Here is a 26,893-nt window from a genome sequence, read left to right as displayed (position 1 = left end):
AATGAGCCATAATTCAATAAGAATTCAATCATGTTATGAGCACATCATTTTCAAATTGACTTTTTGTGTTGCCAAAAATACAATAAAACAATTGATAAAAATAAAGTTTAAGACAAAATTGTTTGTGGACATAAAACTGCAAATATGTCATTTGATTTTAATTACAAATTTTGGGTTGGCACAAGAACGGATATTGAAGACATCATAAAAAGGCAAAATGTATTAAAGAGGAAAGACCCAATAACCAACCCGTTGGTCACGTATAGAATATTTTCGGAACTGTATGTATTATACGTCGAATTGGTCAATAAACTGAGCTATGTTTATAACTATACGTTTCAAGTCCAGAAGCGTAAAGTGGTTAGACCATTAGTCGAATCTGCCGTTCGACGTTTAATGGAACTAAAAACAGAGCTGAAGAATTTGGAATTAAGTGAATATGTTTACACTGACAAAGCTTTAATTGCAAGAAAGCTCAACCCTTATGATTTGGTTATTTGGCGTTCTCCGCAATTTTTATATCGTCGTCCTCCTGAACTACAAAATATAGTGTACGAAAATAGAATTTTTATGAATGAAGAAGAGAAAACTTATGCCGATAAGAAGGGCAAATTAATTTTGAGTGATGCAGTCAAGCTGATACAAGCTCATGAAAGAGCTAGAAGTGCCCGTGTTTATAAATCCGCTATCAAATACGATAAAAGAAATCTCAAAGTATTTCAACGAAGAAAAGTTCATTACATATTTACTTACAAACCTGATCAGGCAATGAGCATACCAGTGAAAAGAACAATGTTCAATGCGGACTTTGTAAAACAAAATGAACATTGCAAATATTTAGTAGGAGCAGATAAAATTGATCGAAAATCGAAAGATGGTAAGTAACTAAGAATAGTATTATTACTTTTTATTATTATTAAGACTTATAAATGTAAATTATAATGGTAGAGATCGATGAAGATGAACTAAATATGATACGTAACGAAGCAGCATTAAAGATTCAGTTAGCATGGAGGTCTCATAAAAGCCAAAAAATACTTAAGAAAAGGAATATTTTCAAACAAACATTGTATGGTATGAGAACTAAAAGGCGTTTAATTAACCCAAACCAGTATATGGATTCGTTTATGGAAACATACAGAAATGAAAAGCTGAAAATAAAACTGGATGAGGATTTCATTCGATTGATGACTGATGAGAGAACTAGATTGTTGCAAGAAAGGTCTCCATGGATAATGGAGGACATATCCGATCATATACGTGCATGGTTCAAGGAATTGTAAGATTTGCATTTCTATATTATATTATAAGGTGGTCATATTCTAAAGGTATCCTATTGCAGTTATGATAAAGTGGGCGATTTTCATCCATACCCGGATGCTTTAAAATCTGGAACTGTTTTAGTTTTGATCGATGAAACATTGTCTCCAGAGGATTTTAAAGAAAAGTTGAACGAAATGAATTTGTCCAAAGAAGAAAAGAAAAAAAGAGCAGAGAAAGTAAAACTACAAAGAAAGAAAGAAAAGGACAAAATAAGAAAAGAAAAAATCAAAGAGGCTAAGAGAAGGAAAAAGATGAAGGAACAAGGCATTTATGATATAGCGCATGATATGAAGACTAATAAACATATATGTAAGTTTATTCATTAGTTAAATAATGCACACATACATATATTTCGTCTCATCAACTTATAAACTATGGGGGCTATTCACCACCGCGTGCTCCAGAGTAAATTAATTTGGTTCATCTAACGGTGCCTCAGCGTCTCCCTCTTCAACCAACTACCCAACCAAGAGTGCTGCAAGATCTAAAACTAATTGAAATATATGTGGTATCCACAAAACATTGTTATTCGAAAAAGTATGAAGTTCTGTAACTTTGCCACGAATTAACCAAAAAACTCCAATTTGGCACAGTAGTGACATTGGTGTATGAGGATTAGGTTTAGCCATATCTCATATTGTTTGGCATTGGACCAAACCAATATTTAGCATAATCAAAAAAAGTAATTTCTTAGTTTTACGATTTTGGCCTCAAAAACCCAATATTTCGGTAGGTAGTTTTTATATCTTCTAATTTTGAAAGTATATAAGATTTTTCTTTGCTGTATCAAAACACGAAATTCATTTTATTCCATTTTAAACAAATTGAGTAGAGGTAGCATCACTTTGAGTTTCATGATTTGGTGAAATTTTTTGAAACTTTGACAGTATTTCAGTATATGTTAGTATTCTCAGCCCATGTAGTATACGCAAACTTGTGATTCTTTTGATGATTTTATTGTGTGCCATTTACGTATACATAGGTGTAATTCAGTATTATGTCTTTTACGAGCTAAACACCTCTTTGATGTTACATACAATTACATAATAACGCCGGTCCTTAATTTAGGGGATAGCTAAAGAGATAGAAATAGTGACATCATAAGAAATAACGTTTTTATTTATAAGTTCATACGCTAGTTAAACGTATATCAAACCTTCTTAATTGGTAACCATTTTAAAAAAGAGTATATATATATTTTCTTGTAGTGAATATTGAGAAAACTATAAAGCAATACTCTATTGACTGGAGGATGATTGATGAATATCTCAATAAAAATCATGAAGCAATAAAGGATTGGGTGACGGGAGGAGAACTTGCAGTTATGCATAGAGAGCTTAGAGCATTGGTGGATGAATATATGCGGTAGTTAAATCATTTTTTCTATCTTCTATTATTTTTCGTTATTCTGGTGCACTTTATACCATATATGTATATCCATCCGCATATAGAATATCTAATTAATATCTAATTAAGTGAACCTGTTATATTCGACATACTATAGTTCGGTACCGAAAAAAATTACCGCAGCCTTATATGTTAATCTAATATTTTTCATTAATCCACTTGATTTAAAAATATACGCATACGCATACTTTAGTTTAACGAAAAGGTTAAATAAATCAATCCATCGGTGAAATTATCATCAATGTAGAGCCCATAAATATCCTGAAAAATGTCAGCACAAATAATACATAAGGTAGAAATGAAAAGACATAAAATGTTCCCCTGACATACCGCGTAAAATTCAAGATAAATTAATTGCCTAATATCCAAAAAGAAATTTAATTTTGCACAAATTCGGAAACAAAGAAAGTATATCTAGTGAAGAGGAATGGTATATCTAGTGACTCGCTCTGTATGACTACTGAAAATTTAAATAAGTGCTAATACGAGAACGTTTGGGTGAAGCAATACAGCTCAAAAGATTGGAATTGTGGAAAAATGAATCGTGCATTGTGCATTACGATAATGCACCAGCTCACACATCAATGCTTATTCGTGATTTTTTGACTAAAAATATAAATAAATACATATCACAAAAATTCAAAATTCACCTTTTCATTTGAACACACCTCGTATGTCGACATACAGAAAAACGTCTTGTTTCCATGGGGTGAAAAGCATTCGCCTGTTATACCATAATTTTAACAGAATTTTGACGAAGATAATTTAACCTTTATAACATTACATCAAAGGTTTTTTAATTATAGACGATTATTATAACAGATATAAAAGTCCGGTTGTATGTAGACTGGCATCACTTTCCAAACACATTATTGTGCCCAAAAGTAGATATCATTCGATTTATTCCGCTATAGCAACTTCGAAGCAATTATTTATGTAGTATGAAAAATTATGTTGCGAAGGTGGTCATCTATGGGTAACTAAACTCTTATGGTGTAGGGTACAATAAGATAGTTAGGCAATAATAAGAATCAATAATCTGTTTTAATACATTGATAATTATTTAATGTAATAATATTATTTTGTATAATTCAGATTGGAATATGAAATACTTCGGAAAGCTCTTTGCATGGATCTGAATAAAAAATATAAACCTCAAAAACACAAAAAAGCTAAATCTAAAAAAAAGAAGAAGAAAAAGAAGAAGATTAAAGACATGACAGCTGATCGCACAATTGAGTCATTGTATGATGAGCTTAAAGCAGACGGCATAATAGAAAAATGCGAGAAGAAGACATTCGAGTCGTTTATTTCGGATTTCAACTTTGTTGCGGACGACACTCGAGACGAAGATCATTTGACGTAAGTTTTTTTTTTATTATGTTATGAAATAAGTGGATTAAGTTATTAATAGGTAGATAGGTAGGTAGAGTGGCTGCCTAACGACGCACCTAGGCCTATAGGAAGCCCCTTTCGATACCACCGGGACTAATGTTCCCTCACTCTTTCGTCTCCTCTCTGAACCAACCTGTGCTTCTGATGATGCTCATCGTACAAATAGTTTTATATGAGCAACTTTCGATACGTCGTCAAGGAATCCTCGACCGATGGTTGCGATTCTTTTTCTGTACATTCGCATGGAAGATGTTTTACAGTCTCCTCTTCTTCTACTTCCTGACAGCTTCTACAATAGTCATTGTTAGGTACACCTAGCTGCTGGCATGTCTACCAAATAGACAGTGACCTGTTAGTACTCCTATCAGAGTTCTTATGTCATTACTTTTGAATTTTAATAGTCGGTTTCTACGACTCACGCTGCATTCCTGCCACGTTAGTCTGCTATGTGAGCAAGTTATTGATTGTCTCCACCAAGACTCAGCTAGATTTACGCATGTTCGCTGATTAAATGTTTGCAAGTTGCCAGAGACATATAAATTCCTTGTTTTTCAGTGGTTAATTGTAAAGTGGTACCTGTTCTGACTAGTTCATCTGCTTCGCAGTTATCGTGAAGTAGGATGTTAGGTCCTTCAATAGATCGAGACATTCTTTTACTATCCTTGATGAGACTATTAGAGACTTGAGTGATTTCAAGGCCGCTTGGCTATCCGTATATATATATATATATATATATGCTACTTGTTGTGACCACACTTTTTGTCAATACCACAAGGCTTTGTTTGATTACTGTGATCTCCGCCTGGAAAATACTGCAGTGGTCTGGTAAACGGAAGGCGATTTTGGTGTCTAATGTTGACACTAAAGACACTACCTCCCACTCGATTATCCAGGTTGGATCCATCCGTGTAGATGCTAATTCTTGCATTCCCGTCCACCCCGCCCTTTTCCCACTCCTCTCTGGTGGGGAAGGCAATGTTGTGGACCGAATTTAGCGCCAACTATATTGGATATCGCAAATCCGTGGGTTTTGGTAGAAACGGGAATATGCTAAGTATCCTAGAATGCCCTTGTTGCAGGCGACTAATTGGGAGGATTCCCTCAGTCTGGGAGTGGACTTTGCTGCCGCTTGCTTACAGAACAAGTCTGCTTGCAGTAAATGTAAAATGACGTTTAGTGCCTGGCTTGGCGTTGTTCTAAGAGCTCCACTAATGTTTATACTGGCTGCTCTTTGTATACTTTCCATACGCTCATCCCGTATTTCTTTTCCATTATTGGCCACCATACCATCCCCCTACGGGTAGGGGTAAGAATTTACCCGCAGTAAGGCATGCCTGTCGTAAGAGGCGACTAAAAGCCAATATGCACTATGACTGTTATTATGTACCTTGCTCAGTAATATCAGCATAGTATGCCAGAAATAGTGCTATAATACTCAGCTTGAAATGATATAATATTATAGACTTTAAATGGAAAAGCAAATTAAAAGACATTTGAAGTTCAAGTGACAAATGTCACCAGTCATTGAGTAATGGGTTGCTCAACTGGCAGTAGTTTCGGTTACACAGTCTTACCGGAGACTTTCTGGTACCACGGGGAGCAGAAAGCCCTTGGACTTCGGTCCAATCTGCTCATTGGGTTATGACCCCTTTGGGGAGATTCGTGGTGGCTGTGGTTGAAACCTTAATGCAGGAAGAACTGAAAATTCAGCCTAACTGTTTTTTCAGTTCTAAAAAGAAGTTGCAAAAAGCAACTGGGTTCCGTACCCGAAAACGGAAGAGCTTTTAGGTCGGCCTCGAATCTTACCAAGATGGTAGTGTGTGCCCAGACTGCCACTGGTAACCAAATTAATACTTGCAAATAGCTCGTATTATTTGGGGCGCTTATCAACGCATTGTATTGATACGTTGTGCTTTGGAGCACCGTGAGGTAAGGCCGTCGCCGGCAGGTACTCACGTAAATCAACAACGAAAGTAGGCCACCATACCAATATGCCGTATGTATATATGATTGGTCTGATAACTGCTGTGTAGAGCCAATAAGCTATCCGAGGCAATAGCCCCCATTTGGAGCCCACCATCCTTTTACAGGTGTAGAGTGCCGTAGCCATGAAAGCTTCCTGTCTAAGATTAGTCCTAGGTAGCTTGCCTTATCTCCAATTGTTAGTCTGATACCATTTAATACTGGCGCCGTAACTACTGGAGTATTATGTTCTCCGGTGAATATTACTTGCTTCGTCTTACCAACATTTAAGTTTAGTCCGCATATACGGCCCAAAGATTTATATCGTCTAAGATTGTTTGCCTAAGGTTTGAGAGAGTATTTGGGAATTTAATTCTAACCGAAACATACCATGTACCTCCTTCTTTCCTAGATCCAACAGCAACTTATTCATGGTCAGGATCCAAAGAAGTGGAGATAACAGCCTCCTTGAGGAACCATGCTGCGAACCAGCCAATTTTTCTGGTTTTATATGTAATTCTATTAGCCTTTCCAACGTTTTTAGAAGGAATGAGGAGAGGCTAATTGGTCTGAAGTATTTTGGACTTGTGTGCGAGCTTTTGCCCGCCTTAGGTATGTATATTATCTTGACTTCCCTCCAAAGCGCATTGATATGGTTTAATTGCACCGTCTGGTCCCAGCGACTTGAAGGGCTTGAAGCTATTTATTGCCTAGCGTACGTTGCTTTCTGACACTATGTTTATAAGAGTGGAGTCTATTTTTGCTCCACTGTCTTGAGTATATTCAACAGTATGGCTTTCAGAGCTGCCTGGGAAGTAGGTAGTCCCAATGACTCTTCACTGGATATCGTCCAACTGCGGTCTGGCTTCTGAAGATAACCGATACTATGCATTTGTGCCCTTATATACGATACGCTTCCGCCGTGTTCTCGATATCATTACAAAAAGATTTCCAAGAATTTCTTTATGCTCTCCTAACTTCCTTTTTGTATGACCTAAGGAGGTTGTAATAATTATCCCAGTCTGACTCGCCTTGGGATTACTTAGCTAAATTGAACTATTTTCTGCATTCTTTTTGTAGCTGCGCGCAACTCATATCATCTTTCGAAAAACCACATTCGAAGACTCGCTTCTCGTCCACGGGCCTGAGCGTCACCTCACCACTTTCGTTCCGAGCTGACTTTCAACGATCCAATTTAATTATACGAAAAACAACGCTTTAATTTAAATTATTCACGCGATTGTAATTCAGTGTTAATATCTTTAAAAGTGTTAATATCTCGGTAGTGTTCACCAAAATAGTACATACACATTTAAACACCACTATTATTATTTCAATATATCGGTGATCCGAAGAAGAATGTTCTTCAAGGACTCTCCATAGGGTTACCCTGTCAAATAGTTCTTCCGACACAAGTGTGATATCCAGTACTTCTTGTCGGTTTCTTGTAATAAACGTTGGCGTAATTCGCTTATTACACAACAGAAGCTTAGTGCTTAGTAGGTAATTAAAGAGACACTCACATCAGTCATTGACATCTGTGCTGTCCCAGACTGTATGAATCACGTTTGAGTCGCATCCAAGTATAGTCATGCACTTGGATGCCTCGCTATCCCGTACCACCTCTTTTACCATCAGAGGTGGCACCAGTTCTTCCTCGGCTGTTATATTGCCACGCGGTTAATTAGGGCTGCTGAAGCTAGTTTGTGATGAAGATTAACTTGTAGAAGAAGCATTAACTATTTTTATATATATAGAGTCGCTTAAAGGCTCTTTCTCAGCATACAAGTTTGAGAGTCAAGCTCAGACCCAGAAGAACACTCACCTTGCTCTAGACTTTCCACGTCGCTCGAGGACTCCATAGGATCTTCGTCTACTACGCATATCTCGTTCTCCGATGCTAGATGGTCTGCAGCATCGGCGTCCGACTTGTATGGGGTTATCCTCACTTTGGTGAATCCATAATTTATCTCCCCGCCACTTTTCGTCAGCGGTTCGATGGACTCCTTTGCAAGTAACAGCATGATCTGCATCGTGACCCTTTTGGTCTTCACGCCAGATTCTGCTACGTTGTCCTCAAATGCTTTGACGAACTTGCACCAATCCGTGGGCAGATTCGGGTTGCAGGCTCTTATGGGCTGCATAATCTGATCCGGCTGTGATGGTGTAGCCGGGATCCATACCCTTGCCCTTGGTCTGGATGGTACGTCCTTTTTGTCTACTGCTACCAATTTTGGCCTGGGGTATACCTTTCCCACCTTGGCTATAGCAGCTTTGTATAATGCGACCGATCTCTCGTAGTCGGATTCAATCATTTTGAATTGGCCCTGGTACCAGCCAGCATCTGTGCATGACGGTGGCAGACCTGGATTGATTGGTAGCCTGCACCCATTTCCATTGGGCTCTGAGGATTCTTCCTTCGGGATCCCCCTCATCCAGAACGCCAATGATAATTCGGTTCGGGGCCATTTCTCTACAAAGGATTTTGCGGGCGTTACGCCCTTTGTCTTCGGCCTCTTGTATGACGGCTTAGCCTCTTTAGCTGACCTTTGTCACTTGGCTGACCTTAGCTAGATTCCCCACATCTACGGCAGGGGCGGTAAAACTGTGGTATGCATTATCAGTCGGCACCCTCGGGGAGGGTTCAATGGGAGATTTCTGCCAACCTATAGAGTTATTAATAAGTATTTGAGTCATTCTGAATAGTACACTATCGGTTATTTGTAAAGCATATTGAGGGTAAGCACGCTTGTATTCATTCATTTATTTCAACTCTTTGTACAATGAAAATAATATTTTTAGGGCAAATCAAGAATTTCAAAACTTTTATTGAAATCTTATACAGCATATATCTTTGAAGACCTGAAAAAAGTTTAGAAGCGTTTTAAATTTATTGCTTTGTTAACTTTTAATTGTACATATAAGCTTTTTTAATTTTTTAATGATCGCTTATTTTGGGTTATATATTTTCAGTACATTGGGACCGGCTAAAGGCGATATTAAAATGGTTGTTCAAGAATGCATGCTTGGATTAGGAGAATTTACTGTAGATAAACCTAAAACTCTTTGTATAGCGGGACCGTTGAATAATGGAAAGAAGTTGCTTTCTCAAATTATTGCATTTGAAATAGGTAAAGTAAGTCACAAGAGTAGTATTTAATTTCATATATATACATATATATATACCTACATTTATATACTTATGTCTATTCACTTGCCAATTATATATGTACGATAAGTATTTTAATAGCACTAAGTGAATATGTTCTCTCAGACATAATGTGAAGCCCTATACAACCAATATAATTAGTTGGTAGAGTTTCAATTCATATTTTGCATGTATCGGTAATAGTGCAAGATATTTCCATATTTCGATACGTTTTTTGTCATTCGATGTTAAAACTTACTGACTTCGGTATGTACCTTCCAGCGCATAAAAATGATGAAAATCCATCCACTATTCCATCCAAAAACGGATATTGATCCATATGTTAAATTTTTATACTATTATACATATATATATATATATATACGTATATATACGTATATATACGTATATAGTAGTATATAATTATACTTAGTCCTACCATAAGTTCTTTTACAAATTTAGACCGTTATAAAAATCAAATTATAATACATATTTTAAGAAAGATAATTTGATTTTATAACGCATATATATATTAAATAAGTGATGTACAGCATTGTATTCGAAATGTTCATCTTTTGCTTTCACACAAGCTCACAGCCCATTCGGCGATTGTTGCATAGTAGCACGCACAGTTTTTTATTGGTATTAACGAAGCTGCTCGAACCAAAGATTTTTTGAAACTCTCCGAATTTCTGTGGGGTATTCGCCAGGCCGTGTTTTCCAACTCTGACTACAAACTCTAATCCAATGGAATCAAATCTGGACTTCCAGTCGGCCACTCATCTGCAGCTATGAAACCGGGAATATTGCTCCTAAGTCACTGATTGGTGGTTTTTACCTTGTGCGCTTGAGCAGAATCTTGGTTTAAGATCCAATGCTCTTCATCGAGGGAGTATTACTTAACTGCTTTACCACGCCTTCAAAACATGCAGCTGGTACACTTTTGCCCCAGCTTAAACCCCTTATTAACAGAAGTGGAGAAGTGTAACGCCTTTGCCGAAGACTGTTCGCTTAACCACTACAGCACAGGATGGTGACCACGATGAACCCTTGGAATAACATTTTTTGCGTCCTTGGAAGTTTCTGCATAAATGTTTTTGTTTCGCTTATGAAATACTTATACTTATTGTAGACTAAGTCTATCCTATCAAAAGTGGGTAAAATCACGTGAATCCTTTTGGCTTTCAGATACCTCACATAAAGATTTTCGAACTTCCGGTTGACTTTATATGTATATATCGGTTAATATGTAAGTTATTTTAATTAAATGTTCAGAGAGCGTATCTTCTGTGTGTTCTTGTGTAATAATGTATGAAATCGGTCCACAAATTAAAACAGCTTCCATGTAATGATTTTTGTTACCTCGTCTACTAGTCGCAATAAACCCAGCATAGTGATTCCCGACTTTCCAACTGACTTTAAATCGTTGATTTTGGTCAAAATATGCGATAATTTAATGAAATTAAACATAATGTGTTTAAGCGCTGAATATGGAAGAAATTGGTCTAGCCTTAGTTGAGTTTATCTTGCCACATATGTATGTATTGTGCATATAACAATATAATATATCTCATTTGAGTTGATGAGTTTGTTTTTAATAAAATTATTTTGAATATATAGTAATGAAACTAACTGAGTCTACAACCTAAAATATTAGTTAGTAAGATATCAAATATGTTTGTAATCCATTAACGGTATTGTCGCACGTTGAATACTTATGCAAGATGCAACAAAATATAATAGTTTTGTTTACCTAACTGTTTTTTGTAACACCTAAAACTAATCGAGATCTATATAGAGTTATATACATTGTAATGGATTTACTAAATGAATCGCCGATTTGACTTTGAGTTCTATAAAATTTGATTTTAACTTTTTAAATAAAAGTCTCAATTTAATGGCTATACAATTATCTTTGTTTCTAATTCAAATAACTTGATTACTCGTTAACCGAGTTTACAATTTCAAACTTATAACTCATTTACATTTTGCTCGGCAATACTATAATTAGATATATAATATACCTATATCGCCTTCCCCTTCGGCAGCCTTTATATAGTAGATTGCTAGATCCCCACTCCACCTCACTGGCAATCACGAATTTCGACGCCTGGATATATCTGTGTGTTCGCCACAGTGCCCACTAGCTAAGTCTGATCGTCCCGTTTAGACCACCAAAACTTTCAAGCCGTTCCAATGGTCTGTATGCGATACACTACATCGTTGAGTCATTTGATAACTTGGTATGGTCTCAGAGTTCATTGCCATATCATATTTTGCTTTTATTTTATCGCTCATAATTTGCGTGCGTTGTCTCACCATAGCATGAATGTATTTCTCTAATCTCGTCTTATAGAATGCTGTTGACTTCCTCAGCATTCCTTCCTCCGGTGGTGTTAATTCGAAACTTCTAATAAATCGGTAATCGAACTTCCTTACCAAAATTACCTTGCTACAGGCCGATAAGCCCTCAGTGACGAGAATATATGAGTATTCCAATCTTTTTGAATCTTGTCTATCCCTTTTCTCAAATGTTCCTCTAAAGTTCGATTGAATCGTTTTACGATGCCATCGGACTGCAGATGTAATCCAGTTGTACGTGTTTTTCAGATAGCCTGTTTTCCTGTATTAGAGCTGTTTCAAAAATTCTCCCTTGGTCAGCATGTAATTCTACTGGAACAACATATCTCGTAACCAAATTTTTGATGAATACGCTATTGTTCCAGGCTTTAATTCATCCCAGGAACCTGGGAACTTTCCTCCGTTGTCACTTTGTGTCCTATATGAGGTTTGCACCGCGACCTAGGGTCTATTTGTGCCCTCTCCTCCATCACATGTATTCCCAAAGTCCCAGCACCCTGACAAACTCCTGAAGCCTGCTGGGTGCTATTGAGATAATGTGATCCCTGTCGACATAAATGGAACAGAGGGCATTGAGCCTGCGTCTACAAATTGCAGTGCAATCTAGAATCAGGTGTTCTGGGGTTTCCGGCCCCATGTCGCAGAACCGGCAGTTTTCACAAGAAGCTATGTGCATGTTAGACAGATGTTTCTTGAGCCGCAGTTATCAGTGTAGAGGGCGACAAGAAGTCGGAATTCGTCTCTGGGGAGGTTTATCATAGCTCTGAATCTGGCTAGATTATACCCTCTCAGTAGCAGTTTAGCATGGCGCATACGCGCATGGCGGTTCTTGCTGCCAGTGACTTTCTCTGCCCATTCTCTCCTCCGTGCGAAGCAGCTCCTTTAGTGTGTGATTCTGGCCCAATCATCCTAGAAGCAGCAGCAGAGCGGGCGAGCTCGTCTGCCAACTCGTTGCCGGCTACCCCTGTATGCCCCGGCACTCAGATCAGATATACACGGTTACAAGCTGATAGGCGGTTCAGCTTTCCTATGCACTCCTCCATCAGAAGCGATTTAATCTTATAAGCTGAGATCGCTTTTAGCGCCGCTTGGCTAACGCTGAGTATAGCAATACCCTTATTGCGATAGTTGCTTTGGAGATTTATTACTGCACACTGATTTATGGCAAATAATTCTGCTAGAAAGATGCTCGGAAAACAACCCGTTGGTATAGAAAGCTTGGTAGGCGATCCCGCAACGCCTGCTCCAACTCCTTCCGGAAGTGTATTACTGAATTTTGCTACCTCTCAACAGTTGGTCGAGCGTGGAATCACTACAGTCCGCCTTACTGCCGAGAGTAACTTTAAAATTTTTCATAAATTTTACCCTCTTCATTACGCCGTCTCTTGGAAGAAGGGCCGTTATCCTCTATGGCCCTAATTTGTTGAGACGAGATTAACTTCCCTTTTCCATATCCCTCTGCTTTCATGAGCAGCATGGTATGCTTCACAGTCTGTTTAATAACGAAATGGAGCGGTGTGCGCTCTAGCATGGCCTCAAGTGCTGCGGTGGGACAAGTGCACATTGCCGTGAAGACTTATCAAGGACTGCACTACTTTCGACGCCCAGACCACCGCTCTTTATGTAACAATAAGCCTCACGATCATGGTGTACAGCCATCTAATGATACTTGGCTTGCAACCCTAGAATATGCCGGCCAGGCGTCTGCACACCATGAGTGCCTTTGTGGCTTTGGGCAGCGTTAACTCCACGTGCCTGTTCCAAGGTGGAGCCTAGTGTGAGACCTAATTATTTAACCTTCTTAGACACCTCTAGCTCTCTACGGTTCTTAAGCCCAAAAGAGATCTTCTTTTAGTGAAAGGGATGACGGTTGTTTTTAACGGGTTAATGTTTAACCCTACCGTATCGCACCATCCCTTCGCTAGGCTTAAGCGCCTTTGGACTATATCGCAGAGAGTGTTCTCAAATTTCCCTCATCTTATGGAGTTCATCTACTACAAGGCTCCATAGAAGCGGGGACAATACCCCGCCCTGAGGGCAGCCTCTCGTAGTAACAAGACGTTTCATGCTCTCCCCCACCGTGGTTTCTGCTATCCTGGTATGCAAGACAACCTTTATCCATCTGCATATAGGAGCTTGTACGTTCCTTTTCTCCAGTGCTCTGATCACACTTGCGTGGGACGCATTATCAAAAGCACCTTCAATGTCTAGGAAAACACATATCGCAACCTCATTATTCTCCAGCAAGTTCTGGATCTCAGATGATAGTTGGTACAGAGCAGTGTTAGTAGACCTGCCTGCTCTGTACGCGTGCTGATTTGCATGTAGGGTTGCGCATATTAGCGTTTTCGTTCTAATGTAGTTGTCTTTAATCTTTTTGATACCTTTTAGCATGAAAGAGGTAAGACTAATAGGCCTGAAAGATTTAGCCAGTGAACAGTCCTTCCTTCCTACCTTAGGTATTAAGATAACCATTGCTTTTCTTAACGGTGATGGGATGTAAGATAACGCAAGGCTAGCTCTCATCAGCCAAACAAGGTACGGCAATAAAGCTTTCCCTCCTTGCTTCAGCAGTGCTGGGAAGATGCCGTCAGCCCCTGGTGACTTATATTTCGAGAAGGAAGCCAGTGCCCACTTAATTGAGTCTGCATGTGTCCTAAGTAACTTACTTTCTTTTTGAACAGGGAATACTTCCTCGGACTCAGCTAAACAACTGCTAGCCATCCGTTGGAAAACCTCTGTCAGGTTCTTAAGGTGTTCATCGAAGCTTTTACGCAACACAATTCTTTTAATACTTGTTCCAGAAGTGTCTCAAAGGTGGCAGGAGCATTATATCATCTTAAATGCTTTGCAGTGAATTGCTCTAGATCATCTCTAAGCCACTGCCGGTTTTACTCTGGCTTCTTCATTTACCTCCACTTGCCAATAAACACAGAATTTACATACATGTAGTAATGAGAATTAGTGAGTCTATGACCTTTAATATAAGTTAATAAGAAACTAAATATGAATATACTTATTTATTACACTTAATATTAATGCTTGCATATATCTTAAAATATGTATATACATATGTATATTCAATTACCAATTGGCACAGATGCTGTGTTTATGAATCTCAGTCCTGAGAAAACACAAGCTTACAGTAATGAAGACTTGAACTATTTAATGCACGTGGTTATGAAAGTTGCAAAAGCGTTCCAACCAACGATAATATTTATACAGGACGTTCACAGAGTGTTTTGGAAAAGGATTCCTAAAGAGCAAGAGTATTTGAATCCTCGGTTGCTTCAAAAAGTTATCAGCACGAAGATTTTAAAAACAATCAAAAAAGAAGATAAAATAATGCTTTTGGGCACAACGGACGCTCCATGGTCTGCAAAACCAAAAATGAGGCGTGTGTTTCAAAAGTCGTTATTGATTCCCAAATGTGATTATGGCACCAGCTTCCTACTTTGGCTAGAAGTTTTGGCAAATTATGCTGGTGATGATTCCGTTGATGATTACATTTACTCTGCATTAGCTAAGGTGTTTAAAAATTATAATTCCGGTGATGTCACGGATAATATTGCAGAAACTTTAGATGTGCGCCGCCGTATGAAATTGAAGTCGAAACCTTTAAGTCCTTTCGAGTTTTTAACAAACTTTATTGGCAGAAATCAATCAATATTTCCTCCAGAAGAGAAGGTAAATAGTAAAATGACTTAGTATATTTCATTAAAATTCAACATATATTTGTATAGTACATATTCTGATTGTTGGAAAATTAATTTGTTTCAGCTAATGGAAAAGTTCCAGAAATGGTACCAGAAATCAAACAAACTCAGTGTAGCAAGAAGAAAGTTTTTCAAGAAAAAGGATGAGAAAAATAAGAAGAAAAAGTAATCTTCTTGTTTTTAGTATGTCAGGTATATTTGTAAAATTTTGGTTATTTGAATACAAACACTCGCAAAACACTCCGCTCGCATTGAATCCCTTAAAGAAATATCAAAGACTATTAACAAAAAAAAAAAAAAAAAGAACTACATACATTGTGTCTTTTTTACGCTTTTGGTGCATTTTTGTTCTGTTACATTTTGAAAATTTTCGACAAACAATCATCTGTCATATGTCTTTCAATTTTAAAGTTTTCAAATTTATTTTACAAGTATAAGTGGCTCCATCGCAAAATCGGACAAGAGTTTGCCTAATACTAATATTCTCCATACATAAAACCAAAAAGGCTTAATGTGTAGTTTTTGGCTTCGATTTACACTTCATATTATCGTCTGCTTAAGTGAAAAAGAAAACTTAAATTTTTTTCAATATAAGCTGTCAATTTCATCAAAAAGCCTAAAACAATTCAATTTTTTGTGCTCAACGAATAATCGGACAAAACCAAATAGTGCCACTATATATATAAAACAAAAGCAGTCAATACTAAGTTGCATATCCCTTTTTTCCAGAATGGCACTTGACATGCAGCCTCAAACCTTGATAGAACCCCCTCCATGCTTTACCGTGGCTTTTATATTTTTATGATCAAATTCGGCATTTGGTTTACGCCACACAAACATTTTGCCATCTGATCTATGCAAATTAAATTTGCTTCATCTGTGGATAAAACCTTAAAAAAGTGAAAACTATCAAAATAAATGTATTTTGAGATAAAATAATGTGAAACTACCTGATTCCAAAAGTCTTCTGATTTTAATAAATACTCCTTAGCATATTTTAGCCTTTTGTTTTTATTTTAAAGGCTAATGGGGGTTTTCCTTGCAACTCTACCATAATAATCGTATTTGTGTAACGTATTACGAACAATATTTAGGCAAACATCTTTTCCACTTCGAAATTTTAAAGAAATTTGCAGTTACTTTGCCGTTTTGAAAGGATCTTTTGTGACTTCCTTTAGTATAGAACGCTCTTCTCGCACAGATAATATCTTACCCTGACCTTCTCTGCTTCTATTGGCCAATCTGAACTCATCGTGGAACCTCTTGATCACATCATGGACTGTGTATTTGCTTCTTCCTACCAATTCAGCTATTTCACGCACGGTTTTACCTTCACCATTTAATTTCACTATTCGCTATAGTTGGACCGAGGTTTGCTTTCCTTTTGGATCAATTTTAAAAACAATTCTCAAAATTCTGAACTTCTCTAACACTAAATAAATTTTATTGCTAGTGAGATTTGTCCGATTATTCGTTGAGTGCAGAAAATTGAGTCATTTATGTTTTTCTACTAAAATGTACAGTTATCATAAAGGATAGTTGGTGTTTTCTTATTGATGAGTGAGATAGGGTTATGAAGTGTAAATAAAAGCGAAAAATAACACATTATGCTTTTTTGTTTTTATGTATACTGAACATTAATATTAGACAAACTCTTTTCCGATTATGCGATGGAGCTACTGTATATGATTTGCCAAAAAAATTCGTTTCACAATTCGTAAAAAATATATTTTATTATTAATAATAAATATCGTATGTCCTTTCGAATACCATAAGACATACATATGAGTACAAAGTTCCATGATGATCGTGTGTGTGATGTGGTTTCGGAGCGAAAGCGTAATAAACATACCTAGATTCACATTTATAATATTAGTATGGATATGGATATGGCTTATTCACAATTTGAAAGATGCGTTTGATTTTTCTTTTAATTTCAGTTGCATTTGTCAAAACTTTTACATAGTGCTGTTGAAATACATATTTATAATAAAATACATGTACATATATTGTATATGTATGTATATACTTGTATCATCATACTTTCTTAGTAATTAGAAAATGCCTCAACGAATATATTAGGTGAATACGAAAAAATTGTAAAATATCTTTAGACCCGAAAATCAATATTCAAATAAAAAAAATTGTGACTGGTTAGCAGTAGATGCTACAATAGACAAGAGAAAGTGAAACAATTATTTTTCGATAAAAAAAAATTGATTTGGCCGATTTAAATTCAATAAGCTGTCATAAGAAGACGCTTTGGATAAGGCAGTGTTATGGTGTGGGCGACGTTCCTAGTAGATGGAAAGGCTTATTTTACTCGTATATGCGCCTTTGGTGGTTTCTAGATCATTAAATTCCTCTTCTGGAATTGTCAAATTGTAAACCCTGTTGCAATCATTGGGGTTACGATGGCACGAAAAATGTACATCCATAAAACATAAAAATTATGTTTTCGAATAATTATGGAGCTCAAATTAAAAGTCAAAAATATCATATCTGAAGTTGGGAACATAAAAAACCAAAGCCAAATAGAAAATACCGTTTTATTAAAACGATAAATTAAAAATATAAAAACTCTTAAATTTACACCTAAGTTATAGCACGAATGTATTTTATAAAACAATGATTTTAAATATGAAGAATAATAGTTTTGGCTTAAATAGGGATCTTACCACAAAGCGAAAAATTGTTATTATTGCCTTAGAGTAGCAACTTTAACTAGAATACTGTAAAATTTTCATGAAATTTCATTCAATGAAGTTATTGACATCAAGGTAGCGTTACTCCTCTGTTATTTTTGTCTATTGAACGACATTTGATGGTAATTAAATTTTAAATACTTAAACAAAGCTAAAATTTTAATGATTCATTTTCAGTTTCCAACAACAAATTTCTTCAACCAGTCAGTGTGATTAAATGACTAAGACCTATTTTCTATATTGCCCCTGCAAATTAACGTATTTCATAAAAATTAAACTATAATTTCAGTGACGTCATTTTGTGATTGAAATTTGAGTGCTTTCATTTAGATAATTATAAGTTAAACAGAGATCGCAAAATAATTTATACTCGAGTTCTGAGCGCATAACTTGGACACTATTTTTACTGATATTCCATGAAGAAGCAGTTCAAAAACGTGAGTATTTGTACTTCTTCTCTGAATTGGAAAAGTTATCCGCATAATCATGAAGTAAGTATATTCCGAAAACTACAAATTAACGTATTTCATAAAAATTAAACTGTAATTTCAGTGACGTTATTTCGTGATTGAAATTTTAGAACTTTTATTTAGATAACTATAAGTTAAGCAGAAATTGCAAATAACTTATACCAGTGACTCGAGCTCTGAGCGCATAGCTTAGACAATATTTTTACTGATATTCTATGAAGAAGCAGTTCAAGAACGTACGTATTTATACTTCTCCTTTGATTTTAAATAGTTGTCCGCATCATCATAAAGTTAATAAATAACCTTTTATCATAATATAATGGAAGTCTTTCAATCATTCATGCTTTTAGGACACGAGATACCATGAAATTTTAGATAAATCTATTGCTTAGTTCCAAGGCTATGCAATTAATTCCAATTTCTAAAGTGCATCATACTTACGGTATTTTTTGACTAGTACATCTTTTGGAAACCACAATATAAAACTACAGTCGTTTGTGGTGAATACGAGAAAAAATTTCCTGTCTTTTATTAACCTATAAAGACATAACAAATAATTACGTCCCTCAATCAAACATATGTATATTAAATAAAAATTAAGATTGCATGATAAAACTTGAAACACGTGTTCCTGGGCAGTCTGAGCGCGTTAGTATTGCAGAAGTGACGAAAAAGTGACGTTAATCGTTAAATTATGGCTTAACCCTTTTGGAAAGGGAAAATGGCCCCGCCCTCTAATCTACATATCTTGTATAAGCAATACAAAACATAATAGCCACATCCATACCCCATATAACGGCGACAGAAATGTTAAATTTAATCGTATATAACAGAAAATGGGTCCATGTTAAAGTTTAATCTCATACCTCAGGAACCAATTAAGCTAAATTTGGCTTCTTGTATTACAGATTTGACTTGAGCGGAATCCGCCTACAATCACGCATATACTCATCAGTGACATAATTTTAAATTCTATATATAATATAGCTCAACCTATATATTAAGGTCTGAAAACTGGCATCTAAATATGGTCCAAATAGTACACTAGCTTCTCAAGTCCCCAAGAACCTAATATGAGAAGCTTCAAATTAAACTTTTTATCAACAACTAAATAATGGCTAAGTTCGGGTGAAATGGAACTTTTCATACTCTCACAATTTGCAAGGAGCTGGGGTAATACTTTTAGTTATTGGTCATGTTCATTTAATTTTGCTAGGACATCCCACTTACTTGAATTTAACCGGATGTTTTAAATTTGTATAGGAGGATTATTGTTGTTTTATACACAAGGGCATACTGTTATTACAGCGGGATCGATATGAAGTCAAAAGGAAGTTCGAAAATCTTTATATTACTTTCATTAAGGTACCTCATAGATAGGCCAAAATCAACCATAGGCTCTAAGGTCCACATATTCGATGTCTGCAGACTTCAAAAGTTATGGGCCGATTTCCACTATTTTTAAACGTGAAACACCTTAAATACTCTTTGTATGCAAAGTTTTAATTCGATAACGTCATTGGAACTCGATTTAAATACTGTAAAGTGAAAGAATTATATGGAATTTAAATTGTGATACATAGAATGTAGGCGTGGTTGTAGCCCGATTTCAGAATGTGACTTGAAATTGGTTAAGTAGTTCCAGAGATATTTAATTTCACTTAAAGGCGGGCAGTGTCCCGCCAACTGTTCAATTTTTACATCGCTTCCCTTGACACCTTTACGTGCCATCTTTACTGTAAAAATGTATGACTGGCGTATTTATTTAATGAGTTATCTCATTTTTAGCAGTATTCAACATAGCCGTTATATGGGGAGTGGGAATAGTTCCGATTTCAATCATTCACACTATATGAGGAGGTGCCAAAAGCATTTTTTCGTAGCAAGTTTGGTCGATTTAGCTTGTATGGCTTGTGAGATATGTACATTAAACTTATTAGGGGTACACAGTGCCCCTTATTACTACGATTTTTGGGCGCGGCAATAATGCGATTCCGCCCATCTGCAATAGTAATCTCTTTGGGGCCAATTTTTATACTCTCGCAACATGTTGATACATAGTATAATAGTTTTGTTCACCTAACGGTTGTTTGTATCACTTAAAACTAATCCGGTTAGATATAGAGTTATATATAATATATATAAATGATCAGGATGAAGAAAATTGAGATATCTTTATGAATTTGGTACACATGTTTCTTGGTACCGTAATACTGTTGGTATTGTAGATGGGCGTAATCGGACCTCTGTCACGCCCACAAAACGCCATTAATAAAAAACAAATAAATTGCTTGGTTATGCTCCACAATAAGATACAAGTAGTTATTTGGTATACAGGATCACATTAGGAAGAGGCGTGGCCCCGCCCCATAATAGGTTTAATGTGCATATCTTATAAACCGCTAAAGCTATAATAACTCTATCTATCGATAGTGTAAAAATGGGTGAAATCGGGTGACAACTCCTCCCACTCCCTAGATAACGGTACTGTTAAAAACTACTAAAAGCGCCATAAATCTGACACTAAACACAAAAGATACATTAAATATTATCTCTGGGGTTGTATGAAATGAATTTATGGGAAGCCCGTTCAAATTTAGAGAGTGGACGTGGCACCGCCCACTTTCAGGTGAAAATCCATATCGTGGGATCTGCTTAACCGATTTCAACCAAATTCAGTACATAATTTACATTCATCTTATATTTCTATGTTATAGTGCGAAAATGAGCGAAATCGGATTACAACCACGCCTATTTCCCGTATAACACCATTTTAAATTCCATCTGATTCCTTCACTTTCCACTATACATATCAAACAACGATGATCGGGGTGAATAATGCGTTTAAAGTATGCCACCTTGTGACCAAAAATTGTCTAAATCTAACCAAAACTGTTAAAGCCCCTGGGTACTGAATATGTGAACCCCAGTGCCTATAGTTGACTTTTTACTGAAAATATCGGTCAATGTGTACGATATATAATTGAAATTCATAAAAGAAATGGTGTTGTCAGTAAATAACTGAGGCAACAGTTCGTACTTCTAATTATTAAAATTCAAAATTGATGAATTAAGTCTATTTCACGAATTAACAAAAGTATTTACGTTTTTGTGTACAGCTTACACGCTGAGCAGAGAGCTTTTTTTTCAACTCAAAAGAATTACGTCACAAGATATAAAACCATGTTAATCGTAAGATTTGGTTTATATTAAGCTCATTTATCGTAAAGTTTTGCGTGTTATGATGCGTTTGTTTACCAACGGTAAACGAGATATTTGCTGTAATTAAAAATTCAGTTATCGCTATCTTTGAAAATTTCAAACAAAGTCACTTCTTCGACGCCACCTTTTCAAATTTAAGTTTGAATTACGCGCCTCAGCATGCAAAGAGTATTGTATGTATCAACCTCTTGTCACTCATCCTATCAAGCTCCTGCTAGCTGTGATCACCTGTGATTTTATTTGTGAAAAATTGAACACCAAGTCTAGCGAGACCTAAATTTCGAGTTAAAACTTTTAATGTCATTCTTGCCAACCTCGATTCTAAATTGTGGAGAAGATGCCAAGCATGTGAATTATTAAAGAAAAATTTGGCGTTATCACTGAATTCGGCAATCTAAATCCCGAAGAAATTCGTAAAATTTCTGAACATTTAAGGAAAATTTATATAAAATTTATTTATTTATATTAATTATAATATATAATTTTCAGTGTATGATGAGTTGGTGCACTTTTACGCATTTTGTTCTGAAAAAAATTTGAAACGTATTTCACCATTCGACCTTTTCAAACTCTTACGGATAAACGAGTTATACACTGAGTTTCCAAACATGAAGATAGCATATTGAATATTCATCTCATTAGCTGTCTGTAATACGAAAGGATTTACTACAACTTATCTTTCTTATGCCATAACTTTGTTTGTCGACATTAAGATTTATTTACGTATAAATCTTTAAATTATGTGATTATTCTCTTATAATAATTTTAAAAACAATTAATACATTTTAACTATTGATTGTACAATTATTTCAGCTATGAATAAACTCATACTTAATACAGTTGAATTTGGTCTAAGCCTCAACCTGCAATATAACGGTATCCTCGCCTCCAGTTTCTTTTCCCTTATATTCCCAATATTTTAAATTTCATTTGAGTTTATATTACATACATATATCGAAATTGAGTTAATAGATTGGTTTTAATATATGTATATAAATATCTCGGTTGTAATCCATTTCCCCGCCTTTGCTTCTTATATGATATGTACATTGCGGGAATAAAAAGTTCGGTTACACTCGAACTTAGTCTTTTCTTACATGCTTTTTATTTGGTTCAGTAAAGGGGACTATGGCAACTAAAATTTATCCTTGGGCTCTATGAGATTACTTTTGAACGTAATTGGAACTTCATACAGAGTACTTTGAAATAGATACATAGAAACTGCGAATTCGTTTGGAAAACATTTAATATATTTATCATTTGTAAAATGTAATTGAAGATAAATTAAATCTAAAAAATCACTTATAGATCACTATGGCTAAGTATATATAATATGTATCAATTTGGAAAAGGTAGCATTATAGGCTAGTGCTCCAGATGTAATTTCTTATGAAATAATTCATACATTTAGTACGTTATATGTACATTCTTTATTTTTACTACTTATCAAACTAGTTGAAAACTTTTAATTTAGAATTTAGCTATGCATTCACATGGACATACCTACAGTTTAAAGCATTTTCACTAATGTGCTTAGTTAAAAATGTATATACATATATATGATTATATGCTTGATAAATTTCAGGTTTACCTCTGACTTATACCATACCTAAACACACATCTATAGATATACATACATATGTATGTAAGTATAGTACGCACAACTTACCACTTAAAAGAATTTTTCATATAATACATTTTCTTGCCATTCAATTTTAAACATTAAATTTAGATACATATGGTTAGTGGTTTTGGTTAAAAAATGTGTGTATGTTCCATAACTTTTCGGTAATGCGTATGTAGACACGCTTTGAATGTTTATGAGCAATTTGTTTTTAAAAATTTCACCTAATTATTTTACTTACTGAAAAAATTAAATTTGCATTTATTTTTTTATTAATAATAATAGTACTTCATTATAAATTTAGGTCAGTGCAGAAGGTTTTGAAAAAGAGTAAACAGTGAAAAAATTCATAGTAGGTTAAAACCAATTGGAAAATGAAGCTGCTTTTACTGCTACTATTACAAAAAAATAGGAATGAAAAAAGCAGGTTTGAATCATTTAGTAGAGTATTTTTTGGCATTTTTTTAGGAAACTTATAATATTATAGTATATATTTTTTACACCATCAGAAAGTATACATTACAATAAATACAAAGCTTACCGACTTATTTGAAAGTCCGCCGATATTTGACGTAAAATTTTCGAATGAAAGTTAGAGTCCTTCTCCGATATTAAATAAAGGTGAAAAAATAAATATTTGAAATGAAGAATGAATTTGAATTTTTCAAATAAATTTAGAAGTTATGGGAAAAAGATGTCAATACAAAAGTCGTAGATATTTCATTACCTACAGTTAGCCCAAATAAATTATATTTGTAGGACTTGTAGTTGTGCTGAAAATCGAGATAAACAGTTTTTAATCCATTAAAATTCAACCACTCCTCTTCCCTTCCTCTACCCCACCACAGATCGCTTGTAAATAATTTTTCTCTTCATTTTTGTTATCTGTTCTTTCTCTTCCAATGGATTTCAGTCTACTATGATTATTTTTTGTTTTAAAAATTATCTACCTTGGTGTAATTTACGTAGATTTTTTTTAAAGTAAAGTAAGCTTCTCATGAGCCCTCTTTGTTATATTTTCTGATAAATCCAATATAAGTCCAAAAAAATTAAATTGTAGTCGTAAATTCAAAGACTTTGCGCTAAAGTCATCTGATGTGAAAATGTTGTATATATAATTTAATTGTTTAAAAAGGTAAAATTTACACGAAACTATTATATAACTACAAGTATATAGAATTTCAAGATTGTCCCCAAACATATTTTTTTATTAATAAACACCAGTACTTCCTTATAAATTTAGGTCAGTGCAGAAGTTTTTTAAAATGGTAAACAGTGAAAAAATTTATATTATTGATATGTTCGAATATTAAGAAGAATTAATAGAAATTCAAAATTACACACTAAACGTTTTTACAAACAAGGAAAATGTATTCTAAATTATTATATCTTTGTAATAGAATTTATTTATGGCTTCTACATATTTATGTTTGTTTGTCATTAATTCCTTTGTTTTTATTGTTTTACATACATACTTATATATACTTCATATATGCCTTATTTCAAGAAGACTATGCAATTTTTTTAATCTATAAACTCTCCCATTTTGAGAAAACAAAAAAATGTTACTTAGTTATTTAATTGATTTATAATTAACCCGCCATGTATTTTAGTTTTGTTTTGCAAAGGAACACAATACTCTTTAATGCATTTTAAATTATCGCATGTTCTTGTAGGTACTACAATATAATAAATAAATAAATGCGTTAAAAGAGCGGCTTAAGTTGAGCGTCTCTGGTTAGAAGGATTTAATGATTTATTGGCATGGCATATTATGTACAAATAAAGGGTGTTTCGATTATACATGTGGTTTTCAAGAAAAATAAAACGCATATAATTTGATGTTATGGCCAAGAATTTAGCTTTACTATAAAAATTAGGGTTTGCCATTATGTTTCAGAAATGACTTCGGACAAGTGATCCCGCGGCTGGCTCCAATAAGTTCCAGCCAATTTTCGACCACTTTTTGCAGCAATTGGGCCGTATATCAGAAATAACACGCCGAATACGAGCTTATCTGCATAGTGAAGCGTATTCACGTAACCCCACAAAAAATAGTCCAGCAGTGGGCACACCAAACAGTGAATTTTTGAGGATGCAACGGCGTCTAAATTTTGTTTATTAACATTATAATTCAACCAAACGTGAGCTTCATCGCTGAACAAAATTTTCTTATAAAATTATTCGCCGAACGTGCGACGCGCGTTAATGTCGTTCAGATTCAATTCTTGCACGAGTTTGAGGTTGTCAGATTGCAAACCAAGATCCTTCCGAAAAATCTTCCGTTCGTGGATAGGCACAGCTCCAATTGTTGCGCGCGATGGGGGATGGACTCATTCGGGTCTTCTTCGAAACTCTACTCGAGCGTCTTCGGTGCACACTGTACAGCGTCTATGATGATGCGCATTATTCACTAGAGTAAACGTGGTATAAAACCGATCCATGATTGCTTGAATTACGAAATCTGCTGTGCGATTATGTCGACCGAACATTGGACTACGGCACCAAACCATTATTTTGGTAATAATTATCACGATTTCCAAACCTTTCATTTTAAAATCCCTAACCCAACTGAATATTAACCAAGTAACAGCAGTCAAAAAGACCAAATCCGCAAAAAGTTTGAATCATTGAAAACCACACGTCTTAAAAAACACCCGTTATAATGAGTGCTTAGAGTTTTTTGAATGTTGTGCTTTCCTCTGTTTTGTAACGTTCTTTTTGAATATTTCAACAAATGGGCGTTCCATAATGTTTAAAAAATCTACTCAAGGCATTTTATGAGAGGAAGGTATAAACTTGTGTGTTTAACACATCCTGACTCGAAAATCTAAAAGTTAGGCACTCAACAAATATAATTACAAGTTCTGTTAAATAAAACCTTAACAAAATATTGTTATTATTCTCTCAATTCTGATTCATTTAATTTTTACGCAGGCAAAACATTTTAACTGGCGGGTATATAAACATATGTGCGAAAATTACCTTGAACAACTCCTTCAAAAATCAAGCAAACTTACAGATAATGGATAGGGATATTTATATATATGTATGTATACGTGTATAAAGTGAGCATTTATACCATATACAAGTATATCCTGTATGGCCGGCATAATTTTTAATTACATGAAAAATTATTTTGTAGCAAATACTATGTATGTATAATCAACTATGAAATGCATTATGCATAGACATATTATATACATACATACATACATATATGCATAGGTATGTGTCAGAATTAAAATTATTAACAAATGGTACATTTATAATAAAAATAACGGCTTAATCGACATTAAAATTAAAGTTACGCTCGATGAACTAATATTTGTTTTCTTTTACTTAAGTTTATACTTTGTTTCGTTTAAAACGTTTTTCTTTTTGTGTTTAATAAAATAAAGCGAATCCGGCCTATCATTTCTTGTCACTATCAATTTTGTTTTTGTCCAGCGAAGAGGACACCATACCTCCACTATTTGAAGGATATAATTTATCTAAATAGTTGAGTGATTCATTGAGAAAAGTCTGAAATTAAATAATAGTAACATTAGTATTTTGCG

General features: G+C 35.1%; 2 protein-coding genes across 6 annotated transcripts in view; one reads left to right on the top strand and one right to left on the bottom strand.

Moving 5' to 3' along the window:
* The first annotated feature begins 37 nt into the window (after window positions 1–37).
* On the top strand, window positions 38–26,403 carry LOC106621084 (IQ and AAA domain-containing protein 1-like). 3 transcript variants are annotated; one of them, XM_014239789.3, is made up of 9 exons: window positions 38–877; window positions 949–1,279; window positions 1,343–1,632; window positions 2,532–2,688; window positions 3,826–4,092; window positions 9,061–9,218; window positions 14,697–15,283; window positions 15,377–15,504; window positions 26,271–26,403. In XM_014239789.3, the coding sequence occupies exons 1-8, from the start codon at window positions 145–147 to the stop codon at window positions 15,479–15,481; spliced, it is 2,628 nt and encodes an 875-aa protein (XP_014095264.2). In that variant the 5' UTR covers window positions 38–144; the 3' UTR covers window positions 15,482–15,504; window positions 26,271–26,403. The 3 variants fall into 3 exon arrangements, with proteins under 3 accessions (XP_014095264.2, XP_014095265.2, XP_036227399.2); XM_014239790.3 differs by lacking the exon at window positions 26,271–26,403 and adding an exon at window positions 17,253–17,585; XM_036371506.2 differs by lacking the exon at window positions 26,271–26,403 and adding an exon at window positions 16,042–17,236.
* Window positions 26,404–26,718: 315 nt separating this feature from the next.
* Window positions 26,719–26,893, bottom strand: part of TfAP-2 (transcription factor AP-2) — a 94,077-nt gene continuing 93,902 nt past the window's right edge. For all 3 annotated transcript variants that reach the window (XM_036371508.2, XM_014239791.3, XM_014239793.3), the window contains one exon: window positions 26,719–26,858. In XM_036371508.2, coding sequence (XP_036227401.1) covers window positions 26,748–26,858 — 111 coding nt within the window. In that variant the 3' untranslated portion in view covers window positions 26,719–26,747. The remainder of the gene's footprint in view (window positions 26,859–26,893) is intronic.

Source organism: Bactrocera oleae, chromosome 6 (genome assembly GCF_042242935.1).
Source record: "Bactrocera oleae isolate idBacOlea1 chromosome 6, idBacOlea1, whole genome shotgun sequence".
Classification (NCBI taxonomy): Eukaryota; Metazoa; Arthropoda; class Insecta; order Diptera; family Tephritidae; genus Bactrocera; species Bactrocera oleae.
Note: the sequence above shows the minus strand (reverse complement) of the source record. Positions and strands in the feature narration are given on the sequence as shown.